Raw genomic sequence first — 20,632 nt, 5'->3', positions numbered from 1 at the left:
GAAAAATAAGAATTATCATTATATTAAAAAAGTGATTTACAAATCATTTCTTTTTTTTTTTTATATAATGATAGTTTGCAAGTACAATTAATCTGATTGCATTTAATTCTCAACGAGAAAACCTAGTGCAGAGATTTTGGACATAATTAAGATAAAATTTAGTTTTGAAAATGTTGTTATTTGTTGTTACTGTGGTAGTAGTATTAATAATAGTAGTGATAATAGTAATAGTAATCGCAGTATTAATATGTAATAGTAGCACTAGTAGCAGTAGCAGTGTTAGTAGTAGAAACAGCAGTAGTATTAGTAGTAGCAGCAGTAGTGGCATTAACAACAATAATAGAAGGATTTTTCCATCTTGGTTTTCTACAAACATTTAATTAATCAAAATAAATTATCGGGAAACTAAATCATATAGTTTTTCCTCCTAGTCAAGTTAAACATAGTTTCTATTTCTATTAGATAAAATACTTTTAGATTTCTTTAATGTAGAACTCTTACTATCCTCATTAATTGGAACAGATTCAGATACTTTTATGTTCTTTTCATGATTAATTTCTTTAATTCTAGGCAAACATTCTGTTGAGCTTCTTGCATTAATATCAATTCCAGAAAGTTGTTCAAGAGTTAATAATTGAAGTTTTGATAAACCAGTAAGAGGAATCTCCACATAACTATTTGGAACATATAAATTTTTTCTCCTACTAATACCAAATTCACCTTGGCTGTTCTGATTCTCTAAGTCATATTGATTTCCTTTTGAGTTATAATTCTCATATATTAATCCTTTAAAGTATTTAACTTCAGCCTTTCGGTTCTTATTTTTCTTTCTAAATATTTGATGATCATTAAATAAATCCTCTTCAAGTTTTAGTGAAACTGGTTTTCCTAAAACCTTTCCGTAAAGATCAACAATTCTGCATTCGCAGTCATCCTCATTATCGCATTCGCACTTTAATCTGGCCTCTCGGCTCTGATCATTCTTATCTTCTCTTTCAGATATCATTTTTCTGTTCTTCTCAAAACTTAATACTTGATTTCTTTTTAAAGCTGCTTCTAAGAACTTTCTTCTTTCAAAATCAACAAACCTCTCATGTCCTCCCATGATTATTTTCTCATCTCTTCTAATTTGATCTAATTTTGACTTAATTTTATCACTCTCTCTTTGAACTCTTGCAGATACTCCTAATTTATTTTCAGCATCAGGATGATGTATTTGACCATATCTGTCTCTTAGCCTCGACTCTGGAAGAGGAACTCTAACCAGTCTGACCATATTTTCATACTCTTTAATCCTTTCTCTATCCATTCTTCTTTCTGTTCCAATTTCAAATATACTCTTTATGCCTTTTTTCTTTTTAAACATATTATCATCAATCTCAACATTTAAGACATCATTATTTAGTAATTCTGTTAAATAAAACATTATTTCTCTTATTTCTGCTCTTTCCTCATTATTATCATCATCATTATAACTAGATATATCTTCGAAAGATTCTGTCTCTTCTAATTTGGCCATTTCTTTTTTGATCTTTCTATTTAGAGGTCTTGTTTCATCTTTAGAATAATATAAACTTGATGCTTTCATACAAAACAAATGTAATGCTTGGCCTACTTTTAATCTAATAAGCTCAGCATTTTCTCTCTCATTTTTGTCATTGATCTCTCCTAAATTAAAGTAGTAGTTATTTCCAAGTCTATAAACTAATGTTCTCACATATAGGACTGGCGAAACTGTTCCTTTTTTAGTTAAAAGTAAAAAACTATATATACAATTCTTGTACATGCTTTCTGCTCTTCCATCTGATTTCCTGTAAATCTCCTTGAATTGTTCTGGAACTTTTCGAACAAATGATGTGCTAAGTTCAGATGCTACCTTAAAGGCTTCCAGTTCCAATTCCAATTCGACATCTTTCCTTACCTTCTTTCCATCACCTCCTCTTCTTAATAAATCATTCTCCCTTAAAATGCCAGGTTCCTCAGTCTTATTTATCTTTCTTCTTACTAAATTTTCATAATCTGTTGAGTACGCTAATTTGAATAACCCCTGAAGAAGAATTAACCCAAATTATTATAATAATAGTATTTCAGCGTTTAGTGTTAATATCAGAAAAGAGGAATAATTTGTTAATTGATTCTTTTCCTTTTTTTCTTTACTTTTTTTCCTTTTTCTCTTTCTCTCTTATTTTACTCTCCTCCAATTTCCTACTTTTCCCCTTGCTCCCCTTTTTTTTTTATTTCATTTCTTTCTTCTCCCTATTGAAGAGATTTTCTCTTTTGTATTTTTAAATTAACTTATCTGGTACAATGCATGCAGCTCCAAAATTTTACGATTTAATATAAGCACATTAAATTTTATTATATAATACCGGTAATTGTAAGTAGTTTTCTTGAAAGTGCATGTATTTAGAATTGCATGCATTGGAAAGTCAAAATAAGAGAGATATGGAATCGGAAAAAAAAAAAAATTCTTGCACCAATTTTACCTTAACTTACCAGAATAACTGTGTTTATTGCAAAGGTCATAAACAAACTTTTTTTTAGCTTCATATTTTTAAAAGAAAAGCTTCTATTTATTATCTTTTTTCCCCTATTACATAAGAAAATTAACTGGCGCCAAACTGTCTTTTTTTACATGACTGAAAAATAATATGCATTTTGGTGGAATCAAAATTAAAGCTGATTTTTGGAACCAAACATTCAAAAGTTTTACTGAACGTAAAGATTCATGTTTTTGATTTGATTAAACTAGAATTCAATAAGAATAGAAATTTTTAGGAAAAACAGATTTATTAGGCAAAAACAAACATTATTAGGTAGACTATTGAAAACTTACTTAAAATAGGATTCACCACATTAGAAAATTTCAATAATATTGCAAATACACGAAAAAAAAATAATAAAACTTGCTATTTAAATAAAAACAGAACAAAATAGAACAAGGAATACAGAATTAAAAACACCAATCAGTTAAGTTTGTACAGAAATCTCAAAAAAAAAAAAACTTAATACGGCGCCCAAAGCATGCAAAAATTGATTAATCCTTTTATTGACCCTCTTCCTAGTCCAAAATATAAAAAGAAAAAAATCAATTTAACCAGAAAAATCCTATTCTTTTACAACGACCTAAAAAATAAATAGTATTAGCCCTACACAATTAAGAAATGACTGCCACAACCTTAAACACCTAACAAATTTGGTTCTTTGACCCTGAATAAGATTGCAATAACTCACAAGACTTTTCTATATTCCATATGATCTCTTCTAATGTCATTTTAAAGTATTTGTAATAAGTATCACCACTATTTGAAGAAAAAAGTTTTAATGGATCCAAGGAACCATCCGTAACAATGATTGTAGTCAAATACTCCAAAGTGGATGCTACAGTGATCATGTCATTAGCTTCATCAAAATTGCCATTACAGTTATTTGGTAAAGTATGATTAAAATTAACCAATTCAACCTCAGAAGACCCACCGTCACTAACTGAGATTCCGGCTGCCTCATTGTTAAAATTATTAACTTCGTTGTAAGCATTCAATACCTTAATATCTTGGCCAAATAAAAACTTAATGCCTTTAACTCTCTTATCTTTGTCCAAATTTAAAATTATGTTCTTACTAGATAACCCACAAAACATTGGAAAACAAACCGTTTTCAATCTACTATAATGTTTACATTCTGGGTTAGGAATCCAAATTGATTTAAAGGTTTTAACTATAATACCAGTTAAAGTAATTATCTCTGTTTGATGGAACTTTGGAATAGAAGAGAAAGTAACTTTCTCTGATTTATTATACTTATCGTTAACAATTTCTATCTTATCTATTATATCCTTTAGCCAAGCATAAAAACTAACTTTATTTTCCTTTAAAGAAAATACTAATAAATTATTCATTTCCATATTGTCATATCCATTAAAACTCCTTCTATATAAGTGTTCATGTGTTTCTGAAACCTTTTTAATAACACTTGGTGGAGCCTTATATTCAACTATTCTAGAGTTGTAATTATAAATACATGTGTTTCCTTTATGAATAAATACCTCATTATATTCTGAGATTTTATTATTTATGTCTCTAGAAATTTCTGGAGAATTTACAAGGCCAATCACGGAAATACCATTTATTTCCTTATAGGAAAATTCTGATTCAAAAACGGAAAAGTTACTGTTGTAGATCCAGGGAAATATAATGTAGCTATAATATTCATTAAATATAGAAGAAAACTCCAATATTAAAAGTCCATTAGAGTCTTTACCATATTTATCAAATTCTGGAATAGTTTTACATTTAAGCTGTCCATAGGATAAGGAACTATAAAACCTGTCTCTAACACAAAAATGGTAAAGTTCGATTATTGAATTGATTTGGTCTAAACTTAATGTCAAAAGCTTCTTTTCAGATTTGTTTGATATTGGATCCCTTTCCACTATCCAAACTTTAATGTTTATCATTCGGTCTTCAATACTTTTATAAGAATCTCCCAAGTGATAAACTGTAGAAACTAAATGGTTCAAATGGAATCTGAAAACAGATACCATTGACTCAAAAATGTCATAATGTTTAACTGAAATACATACATTTTTTGGGCAAATCATATCTTGATTAGAATACAGTAAAGGCATCATTCTCAAAATGATACTTTTATTCTCAGGATTCTTCATACATTCCAACTTTAAATGTTCAACAGATTGGAGTTTGTTCCTTGTTGGTTCAAATTCTTCGAAGCTTGAACCAAAATGAACCTGTCTAATATAACCCTCAAGAGAAGACCTTTGTAGTAAGAAGTTAAGTAAGTCAGTAAACCTTAAGGATGGTATGTCCAAAAGCTTTTTGGTAGAGACTGCAATACAGTAAAAGCTCAGAGTTTGTTCTGGAATTGAAGGGAGCATTGTAGGTATCAGCCTTACAGTGAAATTTGGTAAAGAAATCTTTTCCTTTTTTAGATTTAATACCATTTCTGTTGAAACTGGCGTTGATTCACTACTAATACTCCCTCTATTTGATATCTCTATTCTCCTTAGATTCCTTGAGCTTGATCCTAGGCCTGATGTTAGGGCAGAGTCTGATTCTAAGATTGAGCTTGAGCTCGAACCCGAGTCTGAGTATAAGTCTGAGTCCAAGTCCAAGCCTGAGCCTGAGCCTGAGCCTGTGCCTGTGACTGTGCCTGAGTCTGAGCCTGAGCCTGAGCCTGAGCCTGAGCCTGAGCCTGAGCTCGAATCCGAGCTTAAGTTCAAGTCTGATCCAGAGAAGAGAAATCTGCTAAGCAAATCCTTTTGCCCCAAATCCTCGCCATCATTTACTTCAAATTGCTCAAGTGCGAGAATGGAGTTCCAAATCACCTTTCTCAAATTCTGAATTATCCTAAAACCTGAACTCAGATCATTTTCTCCCTTGTCGTTCAGATCCTTAGTAATATTCTTCATCTCGTCACAATAATCCATAGTATGGTTGTGAATCTTCATAATGTCCTGGTAATTTGATGAAAAGTCAGAAAAAATCGTCTTAGAAGGATATGAATCTGAAATAACCTCTGAGAACCTACGAAGAGACATATGGAAACTACATAAAGGATCCATAATCCTCTCGTAGTCATTCCTAGATACCTGAAAATTATTCTCTATTACTGATGGATGCTGGCAAGGATTCTTATCCGGAAGCCTCTCTATGTCCTCTTCCAAGTTTGTGATCTTCATATCACTCTCATAAGAATAATCTACATCTATTATAGTAAAATATCTCTGGTCTAAATGCTTTAAAACATTATTTAAATACTTCCTCCAACTATATTTATTCCAACTAGATGGAAATCTTGTAAGGATATTTGCATGATGCATATCACAATGTTGATGGAACTTAGTGCCTCCTGTCCAAAAAGATAATAAAGTTGTTAAAAGATGGTACCCTAAATAATAAGTTGACTTTAAAATCATTCTAAGAAATTTATGACCTCTTCCTGTTACAATAAAATTTAAAGCTAAAGGCTCCACCTCAAAAATCTTATCTACTACACCTTCAAGATCTGTTGGATATATAATATCACTCATTGTGTTTATAGGAAAAGAAACTGTATTCTTTTCACCATCATAATTAATAGGATTCACAAACTCTTGGATCATCATGTAAGGAAATAATATTGAGTTACATACTGACTTTGATCTACTGGTACTTTCAATTTGAATTATAGAGGGAGTCAAAGGTATAGATAATCCTGGTGTGTCTATTACTGAAAACTTTTCTTTGTAAATTCTAGAGTTTCTAATCAAAGTCTTATTATCATAGTAATCACCATCTACTATAAATGAAATTGGACTTGAAGCATAGCTAAGCTTTAATACCAATACCTTCTGTGGATTAGATGATTCAGGTTTATAAGTGAACTTACTTGGGTACTTTTCGCAAATTTTCCTCTTTAAATCCTCATTATTATTATGATATGGAAATGGAAGTCCATTGAAATAAGTAAGTCTTAAGTTAGATTTATTATCCATATCCAAAATACGAGCAAATAAAACTCCATTAGAAAGGGAAACAAAATCAAAGTCTGTATTTTCTCTAAAGTATAAAGGAGTGTTTATAATATATCCATCATGTAATATAATCAAATTAGTTGATCTTTTGTATTTGTCTCCTTTTCCTGATTTTCTTAACTCCTCTAAACTCTGAAATGCTTCCCAATCAAAATTACACTGAATAAGCGGTGTGATTTCAGGATCCATACAAAAATCATTAATTAATAAATAACTAACAGTGGAAGAATCTGGAATGAAATAAGAATTACCATTCTTATCCACAAGTGTATGTCTAAATTTGAAAATAGAAACTTCTTGTTGGAGTTGTGATGTTCTAAGAGAAAGCTGTAAAAGACGGAACCCCTGACAGCTTGTAAATATTGCCTCAGTATTGGATTCTTTTGTATTACTTTTAATTAAATTTAGAGATAAAATCTTGTCTGAATATATACACATCTCTTTAATTAGTCCAGATTTCTCATGAAAACCTCCTTCTTTGTCAATATTTGAAAGCCTTTTAAAAAGGTCTACACTGATATTCAAAGACTCCTTATTAAACATACAAGTAGAATAGCTTTCACAAATCTGAGTATTGCTTTCAAGATCCACAAGTTGAGAAAGATCTCCATATCTCAACTCTTTAAAGCATTCAGATTTTATAGATTTCTCAGTACTTGTTTGATACTTATTAATAACTGAATTAAAAAGAACAGCTTTTATTATTAATTCATTTGGGATATCCTTGTAGTTATTTTCAAAGAGAATCTTTGAGAAACAATATGTTGATCTTAAAAGATACTCAGGAGAGTTTAATTGAATCCTTTTAAATTGTTCACTACTTTCGTAACTTTTAATCATTTCAAAGAACAAATAATCGAGTTTTCTAACAATCTCAAAACTGTAACTTAATGAGCAAACTGATTCATCTTCCAAAACATCATGTTTTTGTTCTTTAGATCTGTTTCTTTTATTACTACTGCTGTTGGCTCTTTTCCCTTGTAAATTTTTAATATATGCTTTGAAAGCTTTCCTACCACAGACTTGATCTACCTCAGACTTAATCTTTGTTATATAAGAAAATAATTTCTGGTATATTTCAAAGTAAGAATTAAATCTTTCACTATGTTCCAAAACCTGTTTAGTGTTTTGGAATAATTCAATAATGTACTTTGAAAAGATACGGTGTATGATATTAACAAGAACAAGTATATCCTCATTAACAGTTTTGTTAAGACCAGATAAACCAGTAATGTTTTTATCAACATTGTTAGTAGAATATTCATCAAAAGCAGTTCTCTTAAGTTTTCTATAATTTTTGTACTTAGACATACAAGGAAAAGGCTTATTAAAGAAATCGTTTTGAGACATATTAGAGCTTTTAGCATTAATTTCATTGGGGGAGTGTGCAATGTAAAATGCATCTAAGTCAATCTTAGAGTATAAAAAGATCTCTTTAATATTCTCAACATAAAAATCCTCAATTTTTGTATCTTCACCAGATTGAACATTATCATGAGCAGCAAAATCAGTAAAAGGCTTCATATTAAAAATGAATGATGAGAAATTTAGAGAGCAATATGCTCTACAGGTTAATCCAGTATCAAAAGATGATGTTTGAGGGTCAAATCCATCCATATTAGTTAGAGACGGATCAATTGCTCTAGTCCAGTAAATCTCCATAATAGTTGATAAGACCCAAAGAATAGCAACAACTGATTCAGACATTGCAATAACAGTGTTTTCATAACTTTCTGATTCAATCTCTTTTTTTGTATGAATAAAATTATTGAGAAAATTGGTATCAAAGTTTTGTAGACCCCAATCTAAAGTTGGAATATGTTCTTCAGATCCAATATAATAAGCAATATATTTATTATAAAATGGTGAAATCCATGTATTGGATCTATTAGATAAATCTAAGAAAAGATTAGTTTTCTTGTACAAGACATGAATAGGAATAGGAGATAATTTCATCTTTCTAATAGATTCTTTAAATCTAAAATCTCTTTTAAAGTGTTCCATAGCTTTTAAATATTCATCTTTTCCTGATACTTTTATGACAAGTAAACTTAAAGTATCATCTAAAGTATCATCTTCAACATCACAGGTAAATTTCTTACAATGGTTAAGAGAAACTAATTCACCATTTAAATCAGTAAGATTACCACAATCACCTAATAGAAGAAAATTGCTGTCTTCTTTAGAAATCAAATCACATCTAATTTCCAAATAAGCTGCATTATTGGAGTTCTCTAAAGGGCTACAATTATAAGACATTTTGTCCAATTCCTTAAGATTACAAATGTCACTGCTAGGCATTTTTTTAATAATAGTGGGCCCCTCCAATTCTTTTGGTTTGTGATTTAAAGACATGAACTGTGAAAATGCGAGCTGTATAATTAAGCTCAAGGCGATAATTGGCCTGAGAATTAATAGATAAGTAGATCGAAACAAATTCATTTTGAGTGATTGTTCCCAACTCAGTAATAGAATAAAAACTCTTACCAAATCAGCAAAATGAATCTTTGTTTTTGTTGTTTGTTATTTCCTTTTTTGAATTTCTTGCATAGCCTTTATTCTTGCAGTTAAAATTAATTCATACCTGCCTTTTTATGGGCGCCATTACATGATTTAGATACCGGCAATTAGGAGGCGCCAAAAAATGTTTGAGATATCGTTAATATGTGTTTGGCGCTGCTTTAGTTATTTATTAATTGCCTTGGCTTTTTAAAAAGATTTAGGTGTTGAAAAATGTAGACCAAAAATGATGCAGTTTTAGAGAGATGAAGAGGTGAAGCATTATAAGCGGAACTTTTATTTAATATTTTTTGAATGTTTACATAGTGGAATAAAAGCTGTAAGAAATGATCACTTATTTTAAACATTTTTCGATTTAAATTCATGTTTGGTAATTCCCGCCAAAATGACTTATTGAGAATAAATGAGTCAGGGGTAATATAAGAAAAAATTGGTAGAATTAGGAGATTTAAAAAAGTTGAGGAGTTTGCACACAGTTATTCCCACTTGGAAGGTATTGGTTACTTTGAATTGATTGGTCAGTACTAGAATAGAAAGAGAGAGATAAAGAGAAAAGGAAAGGAGAGCAAGGAGGAAAAAAAAAGAAAAGGAAAGATAGATGGAAAAAGAACTGAGTGAGAATACCCAGGATTACTTTGCCTGTCGGCTCTGTGAATTTGATGTAGTTTTAGTGAGAAAGAAAGATGTTCAGACACACCTTGAGGAAGTTCACTCTATCTCTTTCAATAACTGTGAAGGAGGTGTAGATGAAATAATCCTAGAAACCATGGATGACCAACTTTTGGGGAGGTGCTACAACGAGAAAACTTTGAATCAGCTTAGAGATGATCTTAACGAGGAAAAACAGAATGATTTCTACAATGAGTCAGGAAAAGATCTAAGTATATTTGAAGCAACAGAGACATTGAAAGTTGCTATACTACTTTTTCTGACAGAATTCAAAAGGAAAATTGTATCTTTAAACTTTCCAAATGTCCAAGTCAAAAATCTAGAAAATGATCAGCTTAATAAATTTCTCCTGGCTAACCAAGGAGCTTTCTACTATTACTCCTTAATTGACTTAGCTAGAATTGAGGATATTACTGTACAAATGCTCCTGGCAAGATCTTGGGACTGGTCTGAAGAAGATCAAGATTTAAGAAGGGAAATTACAAATATTAGAGATGGAATCATCCCAAATACCTCCCATTCCTCCCATGTGGAAGCTCTTCAGTGTGTTAACACAGGAAAGATGCTGCTCCTCACCATGCACGAAAGTATCAAACATCTTCTCCTCCTTTGTTACTTGACAAAAAAGGTAATCAAGAGACAAGATTAGAGAGAGATCAGAATAACAGACACGAAAAAAAAATTGAGAGCAGCTTTCAACAAATATTATTTTAATAATTATCACTCTTATAAGCATACTAAATACCAACTTCGCATTGATATTATTTCACTTAGCCCAGAAATACTTAACTTCAATTCCTGAGTTACCGCCTAAAAATAGCTTTACCGGCACATCCCTCAATAACTATATAAATTTTTTAAAATGCATGTTTTACCCGCCATTTTTCATACTAGATGCAAACATATTCTTAAAAATATATCAATTTCTATGAATATGCGAAAAACAATAATAAAGCTATAATTCACTTTTAGTTATTGCTGCTTATCATCAACAATAGACTTGTATGACTGCTCATACATTTCCATATTCTCAATATCCGCTAGAATTAGGAATTTGGTGAGGACTGCGTAGGAAATTAGCTTCATTAAAGATAAAATCTTCTTGGAAATTAAACTAATTTTTTTTTCATAATCTTTTTTCGCACAAGTCTGAGAAAATCTCCTGTAATATTTGTATTTGTCTACATAACTACCAATGTTCATTGTCAGAATACGAACTATAGAAGAAAAAGTTTTATAGTCTTTCAACACGAGTGCTTTGTCTAATCTCGGATATATCAATATATTTAACATATCATATTCCATACAGACCTTTAGTCCTTCTTCATAAGAATTTAAATTCACGTAAACGTCTAGAATAGAAATAACTTCGCTTTTATGCTCCAAATCGTAAGAAAACTCTAAATAACTTATAAAGTTTCCTTTCGACTTTATTAAGTCATTAAGAGATAACAGATAATAAGTAGAAAAAGCAAGATCCTCTAATTTATCAAATAAGACTTGCTCTGGTTTCTTGGAACAAATTCTATTTAAACATTTTCTCTTATAGATGATTTTGGTGTCCAAAAACTTAGTATAAAATTTGTATGCTTCTGTCAAACTTTTCTTCAAACATTTCATTGCTATCTTTTTCTCAAAATCCGCATCAAAACTCATCCCTTCTGTCAATAAATCTACTAACCTGTGGTATCTTGATTTTATTAAACATTCATTTTCTTCGTCAGCTTCTGACTTTGTTTGCTCCACTCCCTCCACTCTTTTTATTAAGTATAACTCTAGAAACGAAATTCTCTTCTTTATTACCGAACTATGCAACTCATACCTGTCTTTAGATGGTAAACTTTTAAATTTAGATATGTCTGAACACGCCACCCACTGGAATAACTGAATTACCAATATTAAAGCTAAAACCACCATATATCGAGGAAACTTTGCTCCTTTTCTTCCCAACAAACTCATTCCCACAATATTTATATTAAAAAACAATACTTACACCTACTCCTGTTCCTTATTCTTCAGTTAATTTACTATACAAAAAGTTTTTTCTTACGTTACCCCGTAATTCTGCCTCTATTAAACTTTTTTTATAAAAGAATTTAAGCGCCAAAAATTAGAGCCAAATACTTTTTATAAATAATTTACATGTAAGAATGGGTAAATAATACAGAAAAAAAAGTTTCTCTCATTACCACTAGTAGAGACAGATATAGAGGTAGAAGTAGAGGTAGATAAATAAATAGACAAAATATAAGTAGTAAACTTGTAGAAACTGGCATCTTGATTTGGTGATTCAAACTAAAAACTTTTAAGTAAAATGATTAATGTAACATCACTTAAAAATAATACAATAAAGAGAAATGAACACTAAATTAATACTAGTGTCTAAAATAATGGTTTGGGTAACTCAATTTTCCCTTATTGTTTGAAATTTATTTAACCATCAAAATAACTTTAAACATACTTAACTTTAATAAGATATATTACGTGGAATATCCTCACTCTTCCATACATAAATGCTTACTAAAGAAATTGTTTTTATCTTGATCCCATCTAAAATTCTGACAATTCAAATAATCTTACGTTGCTATTCTATTTGAATCTTAGAATTTTATTTAGTTTTTTTTAAAAGATGATTTCTTTAAAATCTCTTCAACTTGAGGTACTAAATTGATATTAAACTGAGCGAAATCAAAGTATGGACGAATATTATGGTTCTTTTCAAACTGGTAATGTCTATAGGCAGCATTCCTTAAGACATAATCCTTTATCCATGATTGAGACTCCTTTAAATCACTTAAAGATTGTTTAATATCAAATATTTCAAGCTTTGATGAGAGTTCTTTGTCAAAAAATTTCAAACTTTCAAGTCCTGAAGAAGAAAGTTCTGGAAAGAGTGCTCTGGGAGCAGAATAGACTGATTGATTCATTATAAATGAATAATCAGTATTTGGATAATTTACTCGAATAGCAGCAGAAAATTTTGAAAAGGTTTCTCTTACATTAAATGGGAATTCAACCAATAAATTTGCAACATTCCTGTAATTTTCTTGAGAATCAGATAAAGCATTTTGAAGAAGAAGATTTGTTGTGGATAAATCAAAGACAACTTTTTCAATCTTTTCCTTTAATTCTGAATCTTTGTAAACAAAAGGTAGTTTTTGTAATTCCTTGAAAATGATTCTGTATTTACTTGCTAAGCCAAATAATATATGCGATATAAAAGTTCTCTTTATTCTAAAGAATGAATACAACTTAATTTCAGGATTTTCTGTAAAGAATTGTGGCAATACATATGACTCTACAAAGATAGAAGCTATATAAGATAATATATAGCTTCTTCTGAAAATATATTGAAAATGTTCTGGAACTTTGCCACTTAAAGTAGTTCCTCCAGGGATTACAATAATTCTCTTATTATTGTTAGTTGGATCAACAGTTGAAGGAAATGAAGCAGAAATAGAAGATGGAATAGATGCCAAAACTTTATCATTTTTGTTGTTTCCTTCCACGCTTGCTCCCAAATCTTCTGAATCGTAATCACTGTTAATTAAATCATTAGAATCCGTCAATGTGCTTCCGAATATTTCCTCGCTTTTTCCAATTTGTGATGATGCATCCGGTTTATTAATGGAAACATCCTTTGTTTCCTTATTTACCACTTTTTTATCTCTAATATCAAAATTTGGATCATCATCTTCCTCTTCACCAATGTCTTCATCGTCATCACTAACCGCTAAATGTTCAACAACCAACTTCTTATTAGAGTTATCAACTTTTTCATCCGAATTATTATTATTTAAAAAATCTTCCTCAATTGTTGCTGAAATCTTTTCCAAAGCCTTATTAATCAAACTTTCCTTAGTTTCTTCTGGAGGTAAAACACTTTCAGCAATACTTAATAATGATGCATCTGCATCTAAAGGTTCATATCCACTTGTATCCATATCTGGTAGTGAAATTGACTCCATATTTGATAACTCTGCATGAGCTATTTTCAATCCTTTTCCTTCAGTTGCTTCTGCTTTAACCAAAACATTTTCTGTTGTTGGTCTTATAAATCTCATATAAATTTCAAGAGATCTTTCAGCTGCTTTTTTTGATTCTAAATATTTTTCTTCAGATCTTTTCATCTTTGCCTCAGAAGATTTTAATATTTCTTTAAGTTTTTTACTCTCTGGAATAGCTTCCAACTGCAGTTTAATAGACTCGTGATATTCTTTAGAATCCATGTATATTTCTTCTCTAAGCTTACTTATTGCTACCATATTAGCTGCATACCTTTCAGCAACCTCCAAATTTTGAGGAGTATATGAGTTGATTTTGTCAATAACATGTTTCGTTGCCAAAGCATCACCAATATCAGTGAACCTATTCCCTCCATGTGCTGGAACTGCTTCTTGTGCTACCAAATTCAATAACTTTGTGCTGCTTGTTGGATCGGCTGTAATTGCTGAGTATGAATCCAAATCTGCACTAAAATCTGTTCCTATACTGAACTCTACAAAAACCAAAACCAATAAAAAAACTAAAAATAACTTTACTTTCATTTCTCCTTTATTTAATAAATTGATTACCAAATTCATTCTGAAGTTAATTTACTTTAATAAATTTCCGATCACTTTTTTATTTTTTCTTAGTTTGGTTGATATTCCTATATTTCTTCTCCTTTATATAACTCTTTACTTTGTATATCTCTCCCAACTTAATGATAACTATTTTGACCCAAATTCATTCACTACCTTTCAAAAACGTCCACTATTTATTTACTATATAAACAATGGTTTAAATCCTTCTATATTATCCAAAAAATTATCATATCTTTCTCCTCATTCTCCTCGATACCCCTTATTAATCGCTCTTTTTTAATTCCCAACATCTCTCTTTTATTTCTATAACTCTTAATACATGTAAAAATATACCCATATTCCCGCTTAAGGTATTTAATCAGAGCAATTTAAGATAGGAATAAATTTCAAAAGATAACTCGAAATTGTAAAAATATTTGCTTTATTTTTAATTTAAAGGAATTTCTCAGTTTTTATGTTATTTTTTGTATAATAAAACTTGTTATATGAAAACATTACTATCCTTATCCTTATAATTTGTTCCATTTATCACGTCCTTAATGTACTATGCTTGATTTTTTAGATTTAATTGGTTGCATTGTTTTTTAATAATACATCCAGGTCTAACTGGCATCCAACCATCCTTATTTACTTGAGTATCATTGAATGTCTTGAAGAAAGCTACAAATCCATCAAATATATTTGTTTTTTTGGAAAGTGCTAATATTGTGGCATAACTCAAAGCTAGAGTTAGAGGCTGAAGGAATAATGAAAGAAAAGTGACTATAAATCCAGCAATCCATGTTGAAATAGAGTAGTTAATGTCATTGAGAATAAATCCACTAGATGTTTCAATGTTGTTTATAGGTTTTGCAGATTGCAAAATAGTTAGTACTGATAGAATTATAGTGATTAGTAGACAAAAACTTGAAGTTAACCAAGTAATCCATAATCTGAAATATGAATAAGCTGCTTGCTGTCTTATTGACATAATATGTAATACAGAAGAGAACGCCATAGCTGTGTCCAAAATCATCTTTGAAATATTTAATATACAATATGCAATCCAACCAACCAAAATCCCATTTTCAACCTTGTTAATTCTTGGTATAGAACTCAGAAGATAGAATATTAAAAAGTGGGATAAAGATGTACTTGCAGTATATGAAAGCCATCTATATGTTCTTGGAGAGGATGGGTTCCACTGAAGTCTACCAATTAAAGGGTTAAACCTGGTAAAACTTTTAATAAAGCAATCCTTAAATGATGCTTTTTCATACTCTTTCAACTGATTACAACGAGAAATTAAATCAGGAGGACTCACTCCAACAGAAAATAGGGCGTCCTGCAAGTTTGTGACAGAATTATTTTCAACATTTGACTTTATTTCCTCTTTACTTAAGCTATGTCTCATTGGCAACATAATATTTTCTTCCAAATTATTAATAATTGATTCCAGACTATTTTTAAGAGAATTTGCTGCTCCTTGTGAAAAAGTATTAATTCTTAAGGTTAACCCTCCTTCAAATGTAACTAATAATTGAGATTCTACACCAATTGTATATTCATCAACAACATCTTCCAAAAAGTCTCCAACAACATGTACATTTATAATTGATCCAATAAAGAATCCTCTGGTACAAAAAGAACCACCTAAAATTCCAGGTACTGCATATACAGGGTGTAGATTTTGGATTTCGTTTTCTGTCAAAACTCCAAAAACCGAAGACAAGTTTTTGTCAAATGGTAGCCATTTATTGGTAATATCTTGATTCTCTGACTCAACCTCTTCTTGTTTATTCTGATCAAAGCTTGTGGATTTTCCTTTATTCATAAGCCCTCTAGTAACTGTGTTGGCCTTGTTGTTCAAAATATCATCATTATAAGAATTATTATCTTTGTTTTTTTCCCCTATAATATTCTCAAGATTCAAAATTTCAATACATGAATCAGAATTTGGAGTATTGTTTATACTTTCAATTACCACAGGATCATCAAAACTCCTTACCTTGTTAAGAGCTATCGATTCTTTCAAATGATCAATTTGGCTTAATTGGTTCTTTAAACTCTGATTAGATTTGATATCTCCTGTTTTTTCAATAGAAGAATTCTTTCTTTGGACACAAAGTAATCTCGAATCGTAATTAATCCACAAGTATGTCAAAACATCATTAATCAATACAGATGTTGCTGTAAATGGTACTGGCATATCGAAATCCCAAAAACAAGTTGGGTAAAAATCTGTCTCAAACTCTCCCTTCAAATTTTTTGTTCTAATATTTAATTTTTCTCCCCAAAATACGTCATTTGTCCCTTCGTTCAACACACTTCTTGGTAAAGTGCTGTTGATTGTTGAATTAAAGTCCAAAGACCTTGAAGCTTCCGTAGAAAAATCAGAAAGGTCACTTTCATAACTGTATTTTGGTTTTGATTGGGGTATTAGACTTTTAATTAAGTGGTTTAAGCTTGAAATATCATCTTTTTCGTCTAATACTGTAAACTTTATGGCCGAATTCTTCGTATTTTTTTCAATCTCTGAATTATCAAACATTGTTTCCAAGATGGATGTTTTTTCACTAACTTTTTTTTTTCCAGAATTATTATAAGTTTTGGATTTTGCCTTACTTTCTTCTAAGATGAATGTAACTGTCCCAGCAACGGCGTCATTAACTAATATTGATTTAATATGATCAAAGGGTAGAAAACCTATTGGACCAATCCATTCCAAAGAGTCAAATCCTTTAATACATTCACAAAGTATTTTTGGATGAATACACACAGTTTGAAGCTCATCAATTAACCACAAATAACATTCTAAATTTTGAACTTGTTTTGATGTAAGCTCCATCAGTAACTTAACCTGAGGTTCAGAGTATATTCCAACTCTACTCGTATAATCATTTATGAGGGTGAAAATTCCATTATCATGAAGATTTATCTTTATAGATCCTGCTGGGCTTCTTTCTGTCCATTGATTAGGGAAATTTAATTTTGGATTATTTTTCACTAGTGAAGAAATGATCCAATCCCTAACAAAATTTGCCTGGTTATTAACTCCAATTATTTGCATTCTCAATCTTCTAAGATAGTCATGAGACATTTGCTCATTTTGGACAAGCTTTCTTAAAATTATAAGACAAGCTATTCTTGGAAGTAACTCCTTATACTGTGAAGTTTCTATCTTATTTGCCTTAAACCAAAATTCATTACACCAATTCTTTAGATCCTCTGCCGAGGGAAATTTATTAGAATTATCTTTATTAGAGATAAATCTCATAATGTTTAATAATATAATATTTTCATCATAAATACTCTTTGAGAACTTCTTCTCTGTTATTTCTATTCCAGCTTTAGACTTGTGTTCACGGTTTGTCATATAATAGTAGTTGAAAACATTATTGCCATTTTTTATTGTCTCATAGTAACTCTTTAATTTACTATTAAAATATTCAAAGTGAAAATGTGAAACCTTAAATTTTGATGTTATAAAGTGAATTAGTGTTAAGGGGAAAAATATTGTTTGAATTGTTATTGTTAATACTCTCACATAACCCACTTTCATTTTGATTGGTGGGATAAAATTTAAGTTGGTATATGGAAACTTTACTCCATTAAACATAACAATTTTCTCTTCATTTTTATTTTTTAATTTAAAGTCACCATTTGGGATTTGCTGCAAAAATACTAAATTTGGCCTCTTTAATATGCTAACCCAATCAGACAAGTCCTTTACGTATGCAAAAATCCAGCATATTAAATACAAAGCAAAAAATGCACATGAAAGTAAAACCCCTGATAATATTTCTTCTTCTGAAGTCGAGCGATTAATTTTTATTAGTTCTAAATCTTGTTGATCGCTAGTATTCTTACTTTTATTCCCAAATAAAATCTCTTTCGCGTTAAAGCTTGGTAGGTTAATTTTAAATTCTGGAATAGTTAGTGACCACAAAAGTCTATCTTCAAGATTTTTTACAACTATTGATGAGGCATTGATTGATGATTGATTGAAAAGATTCATTTTATTTTCCTCTGTGGTACCTTCCTTACCTTTGATGTAACTTCTTATAGATTCCCATAATTTATTAAATAAGAGATTAACTTCACTAAAAATGTCACTCAACCCTTTCAATACATTATCCCAAGAAATTGGATTTATTCTTAGTCCTTTATCTCCTTCATTTGTAGAATTATCACTTCTCGTATCATTTAATCTTATGGTGTCATTAATTCTTTGAGTTATGTTGGAACTTTGAATCTCATTAATTTTTTTTATTAATTCTTCATTTTGCGAAAATACATTTTCTGTGCAAATTGCAACGCTAATAACCAAAATCAGAGCCAATTTCATTTCTACCAATTTTAACAATTTATTATTGAGCTCTTCCTGTTAAAAAACTATTATATTACTTAAGTTTGTTCAAGTTCTTGATTTTTTGAAAAATTAGTCAAGATATTATTCCTCCTCCCTTTTTTATTTTTTAATTTTGTCAACGATTATTGTTGAAAAGCCATTTATAATGGGTCTGGGACTAGACTCATTTATCATTTCTATAATTGTTATAATTTACAAATTTTTTTCCTCTTCATTTTATTTAAATTCAAAGCAACCATTAGTTTTTTTTCAATAGTTTTATATTAATAAAGAAATATTACACGCTTTAATTTTCTTTAAAAAAATGTTATTCCAAAATTGATACATCCTATATGATTTTTAAATTATTATAGCATTTCTAAAATCTGTCCACATGAAATTATTGCAGAAGGCTGACATGACTTGCATGTATGCAAATGTATACCGTTAATACAATAAAAAACACGTATGGCGGTAACAACAATAGCTTGTTAAAAAGTGTAAATGCATAAGAGGGGGGGAATGGTAAAAAATAATATTAAACACTAAAATACAAGTAACAGGATTAAAGTCAATTTTAAGACAATATTTCCCTAAACAGATTTTTATTTAAATTTAAACTTGATCTTGAGAGTTAGCGATATCAATCACAAATCTAAACTTAACATCGCTTCTAAGCATTCTTTCATAGGCTTCGTTTACTTGGTTTAACTTAATAAGTTGAATACTAGACGTGATATTGTGCTCTCCACAGTAGTTAAGCATTTGCTGAGTAGTTTCAATACTTCCAATATTTCCACCTGTAATTGTTTTTTCTCCGAATATGAGTGAAAAGGAATTAAACTCTGATTTATCTCCAGTTGGGGGGGCTCCAACACATGCCATAGTTCCATGATAAGAAAGTAATTTCAATAAGATCTCTACGGACCTTTTTCCGGAAACAGTATCAATAATTCCATCAAAGTAACCATTAAATTTCTCAAGTGTTTCTAAATCGTCAAATCTGATAAAATTTTTAGCTCCCATAGCAATAGCACATTCTCTTTTGCTTTCTGAACGAGTAATTACAGTAACTTCACACCCAAAGCTTACTCCAAACTTTAATGCCATATGACCTAGACCTCCTAATCCTACTACAGCCAATTTGAATCCTGGTCTATTCATTTTATTTCTAATCATTGGAGAATAAACAGTAACTCCAGCACAAAGTAGTGGAGCTGCAGCCGCTTTATCTAAGTTCTCTGGAATTTTGAGTAAAAAGTGCTCATTGCAAGTAACATAGGTACCATATCCTCCGTAAGTATTCATTCCGTTCTTGTAGCGGCCATTGTAAGTGTATGAAAGATCTGGACAAAATTGTTCAAAACCATCTTTACAAGCATTGCAGCTTAAACAAGAATCAACAATACAACCGATCCCCACACAATCTCCCACCTTGAATTTTGTAACATTTTCTCCAATTTCTTCGACAATACCAATAATTTCATGACCTGGAACCATTGGGAATATTCCTGGAAACCATTCGTTTTTCACTTGGTGAACATCACTATGACAAATTCCACAATATAATACCTTGATTTTGGCCTCATTTGGTCCATATGATTTTACCTCATACTTGTGTGGTACTAAATTTTGTGATGGTCCTAAAGCTGCATATGCTTTTGACTCATAAGTTGACATCTCTGAATTTTACTGGTCAAAGTATTCAAATCGATTAAAACTATTTTATTTAATTTGTTGAATAATTTATTTAGCAAATCTGGAATTCTGTCTCTGTTATTCTAAGCTCAAATCCAAATATTAATATTGCTGGCGGTAATGATAATAACTAAAAACAACATTCCCGCCAAACATTTCCCCACATAATGCAGGCAATTTTAAACAGATAAATTTGCATGTTGCACACAATACCGGTACATAAATTCACAATTGCTATAATTAATCATTCCCACATAAATTGAATAAAAAATGACAGAATTAAACAAATGTGAAAAT

At 30.3% G+C, this 20,632-nt stretch overlaps 7 protein-coding genes across 7 annotated transcripts; 1 reads left to right on the top strand and 6 right to left on the bottom strand.

Moving 5' to 3' along the window:
• Nucleotides 1-436: 436 nt before the first annotated feature.
• On the bottom strand, nucleotides 437-2,550 carry cubi_01959 (uncharacterized protein; the record flags this gene model as incomplete). The annotated part of the gene is made up of 2 exons (XM_029018971.1): nucleotides 437-2,047; nucleotides 2,497-2,550. 2 exons carry the CDS (start codon nucleotides 2,548-2,550, stop codon nucleotides 437-439), a joined length of 1,665 nt encoding a protein of 554 aa, XP_028876445.1.
• Nucleotides 2,551-3,187: 637 nt separating this feature from the next.
• Nucleotides 3,188-8,974, bottom strand: cubi_01958 (uncharacterized protein; the record flags this gene model as incomplete). The annotated part of the gene is made up of 1 exon (XM_029018970.1): nucleotides 3,188-8,974. The coding sequence occupies one exon, from the start codon at nucleotides 8,972-8,974 to the stop codon at nucleotides 3,188-3,190; it is 5,787 nt and encodes a 1,928-aa protein (XP_028876444.1).
• A 676-nt stretch (nucleotides 8,975-9,650) lies between these two features.
• On the top strand, nucleotides 9,651-10,370 carry cubi_01957 (uncharacterized protein; the record flags this gene model as incomplete). The annotated part of the gene is made up of 1 exon (XM_029018969.1): nucleotides 9,651-10,370. One exon carries the CDS (start codon nucleotides 9,651-9,653, stop codon nucleotides 10,368-10,370), a length of 720 nt encoding a protein of 239 aa, XP_028876443.1.
• A 323-nt stretch (nucleotides 10,371-10,693) lies between these two features.
• cubi_01956 (uncharacterized protein) lies at nucleotides 10,694-11,680 on the bottom strand (the record flags this gene model as incomplete). The annotated part of the gene is made up of 1 exon (XM_029018968.1): nucleotides 10,694-11,680. One exon carries the CDS (start codon nucleotides 11,678-11,680, stop codon nucleotides 10,694-10,696), a length of 987 nt encoding a protein of 328 aa, XP_028876442.1.
• A 653-nt stretch (nucleotides 11,681-12,333) lies between these two features.
• cubi_01955 (uncharacterized protein) lies at nucleotides 12,334-14,268 on the bottom strand (the record flags this gene model as incomplete). Its single annotated transcript, XM_029018967.1, has 1 exon — nucleotides 12,334-14,268. One exon carries the CDS (start codon nucleotides 14,266-14,268, stop codon nucleotides 12,334-12,336), a length of 1,935 nt encoding a protein of 644 aa, XP_028876441.1.
• A 583-nt stretch (nucleotides 14,269-14,851) lies between these two features.
• Nucleotides 14,852-18,634, bottom strand: cubi_01954 (uncharacterized protein; the record flags this gene model as incomplete). The annotated part of the gene is made up of 1 exon (XM_029018966.1): nucleotides 14,852-18,634. One exon carries the CDS (start codon nucleotides 18,632-18,634, stop codon nucleotides 14,852-14,854), a length of 3,783 nt encoding a protein of 1,260 aa, XP_028876440.1.
• Nucleotides 18,635-19,252: 618 nt separating this feature from the next.
• Nucleotides 19,253-20,317, bottom strand: cubi_01953 (mannitol dehydrogenase; the record flags this gene model as incomplete). The annotated part of the gene is made up of 1 exon (XM_029018965.1): nucleotides 19,253-20,317. The coding sequence occupies one exon, from the start codon at nucleotides 20,315-20,317 to the stop codon at nucleotides 19,253-19,255; it is 1,065 nt and encodes a 354-aa protein (XP_028876439.1).
• Nucleotides 20,318-20,632: the final 315 nt, after the last annotated feature.

Source organism: Cryptosporidium ubiquitum (genome assembly GCF_001865345.1).
Source record: "Cryptosporidium ubiquitum isolate 39726 chromosome Unknown contig_12, whole genome shotgun sequence".
In the NCBI taxonomy this organism is placed as follows: Eukaryota; Apicomplexa; class Conoidasida; order Eucoccidiorida; family Cryptosporidiidae; genus Cryptosporidium; species Cryptosporidium ubiquitum.
Note: the sequence above shows the minus strand (reverse complement) of the source record. Positions and strands in the feature narration are given on the sequence as shown.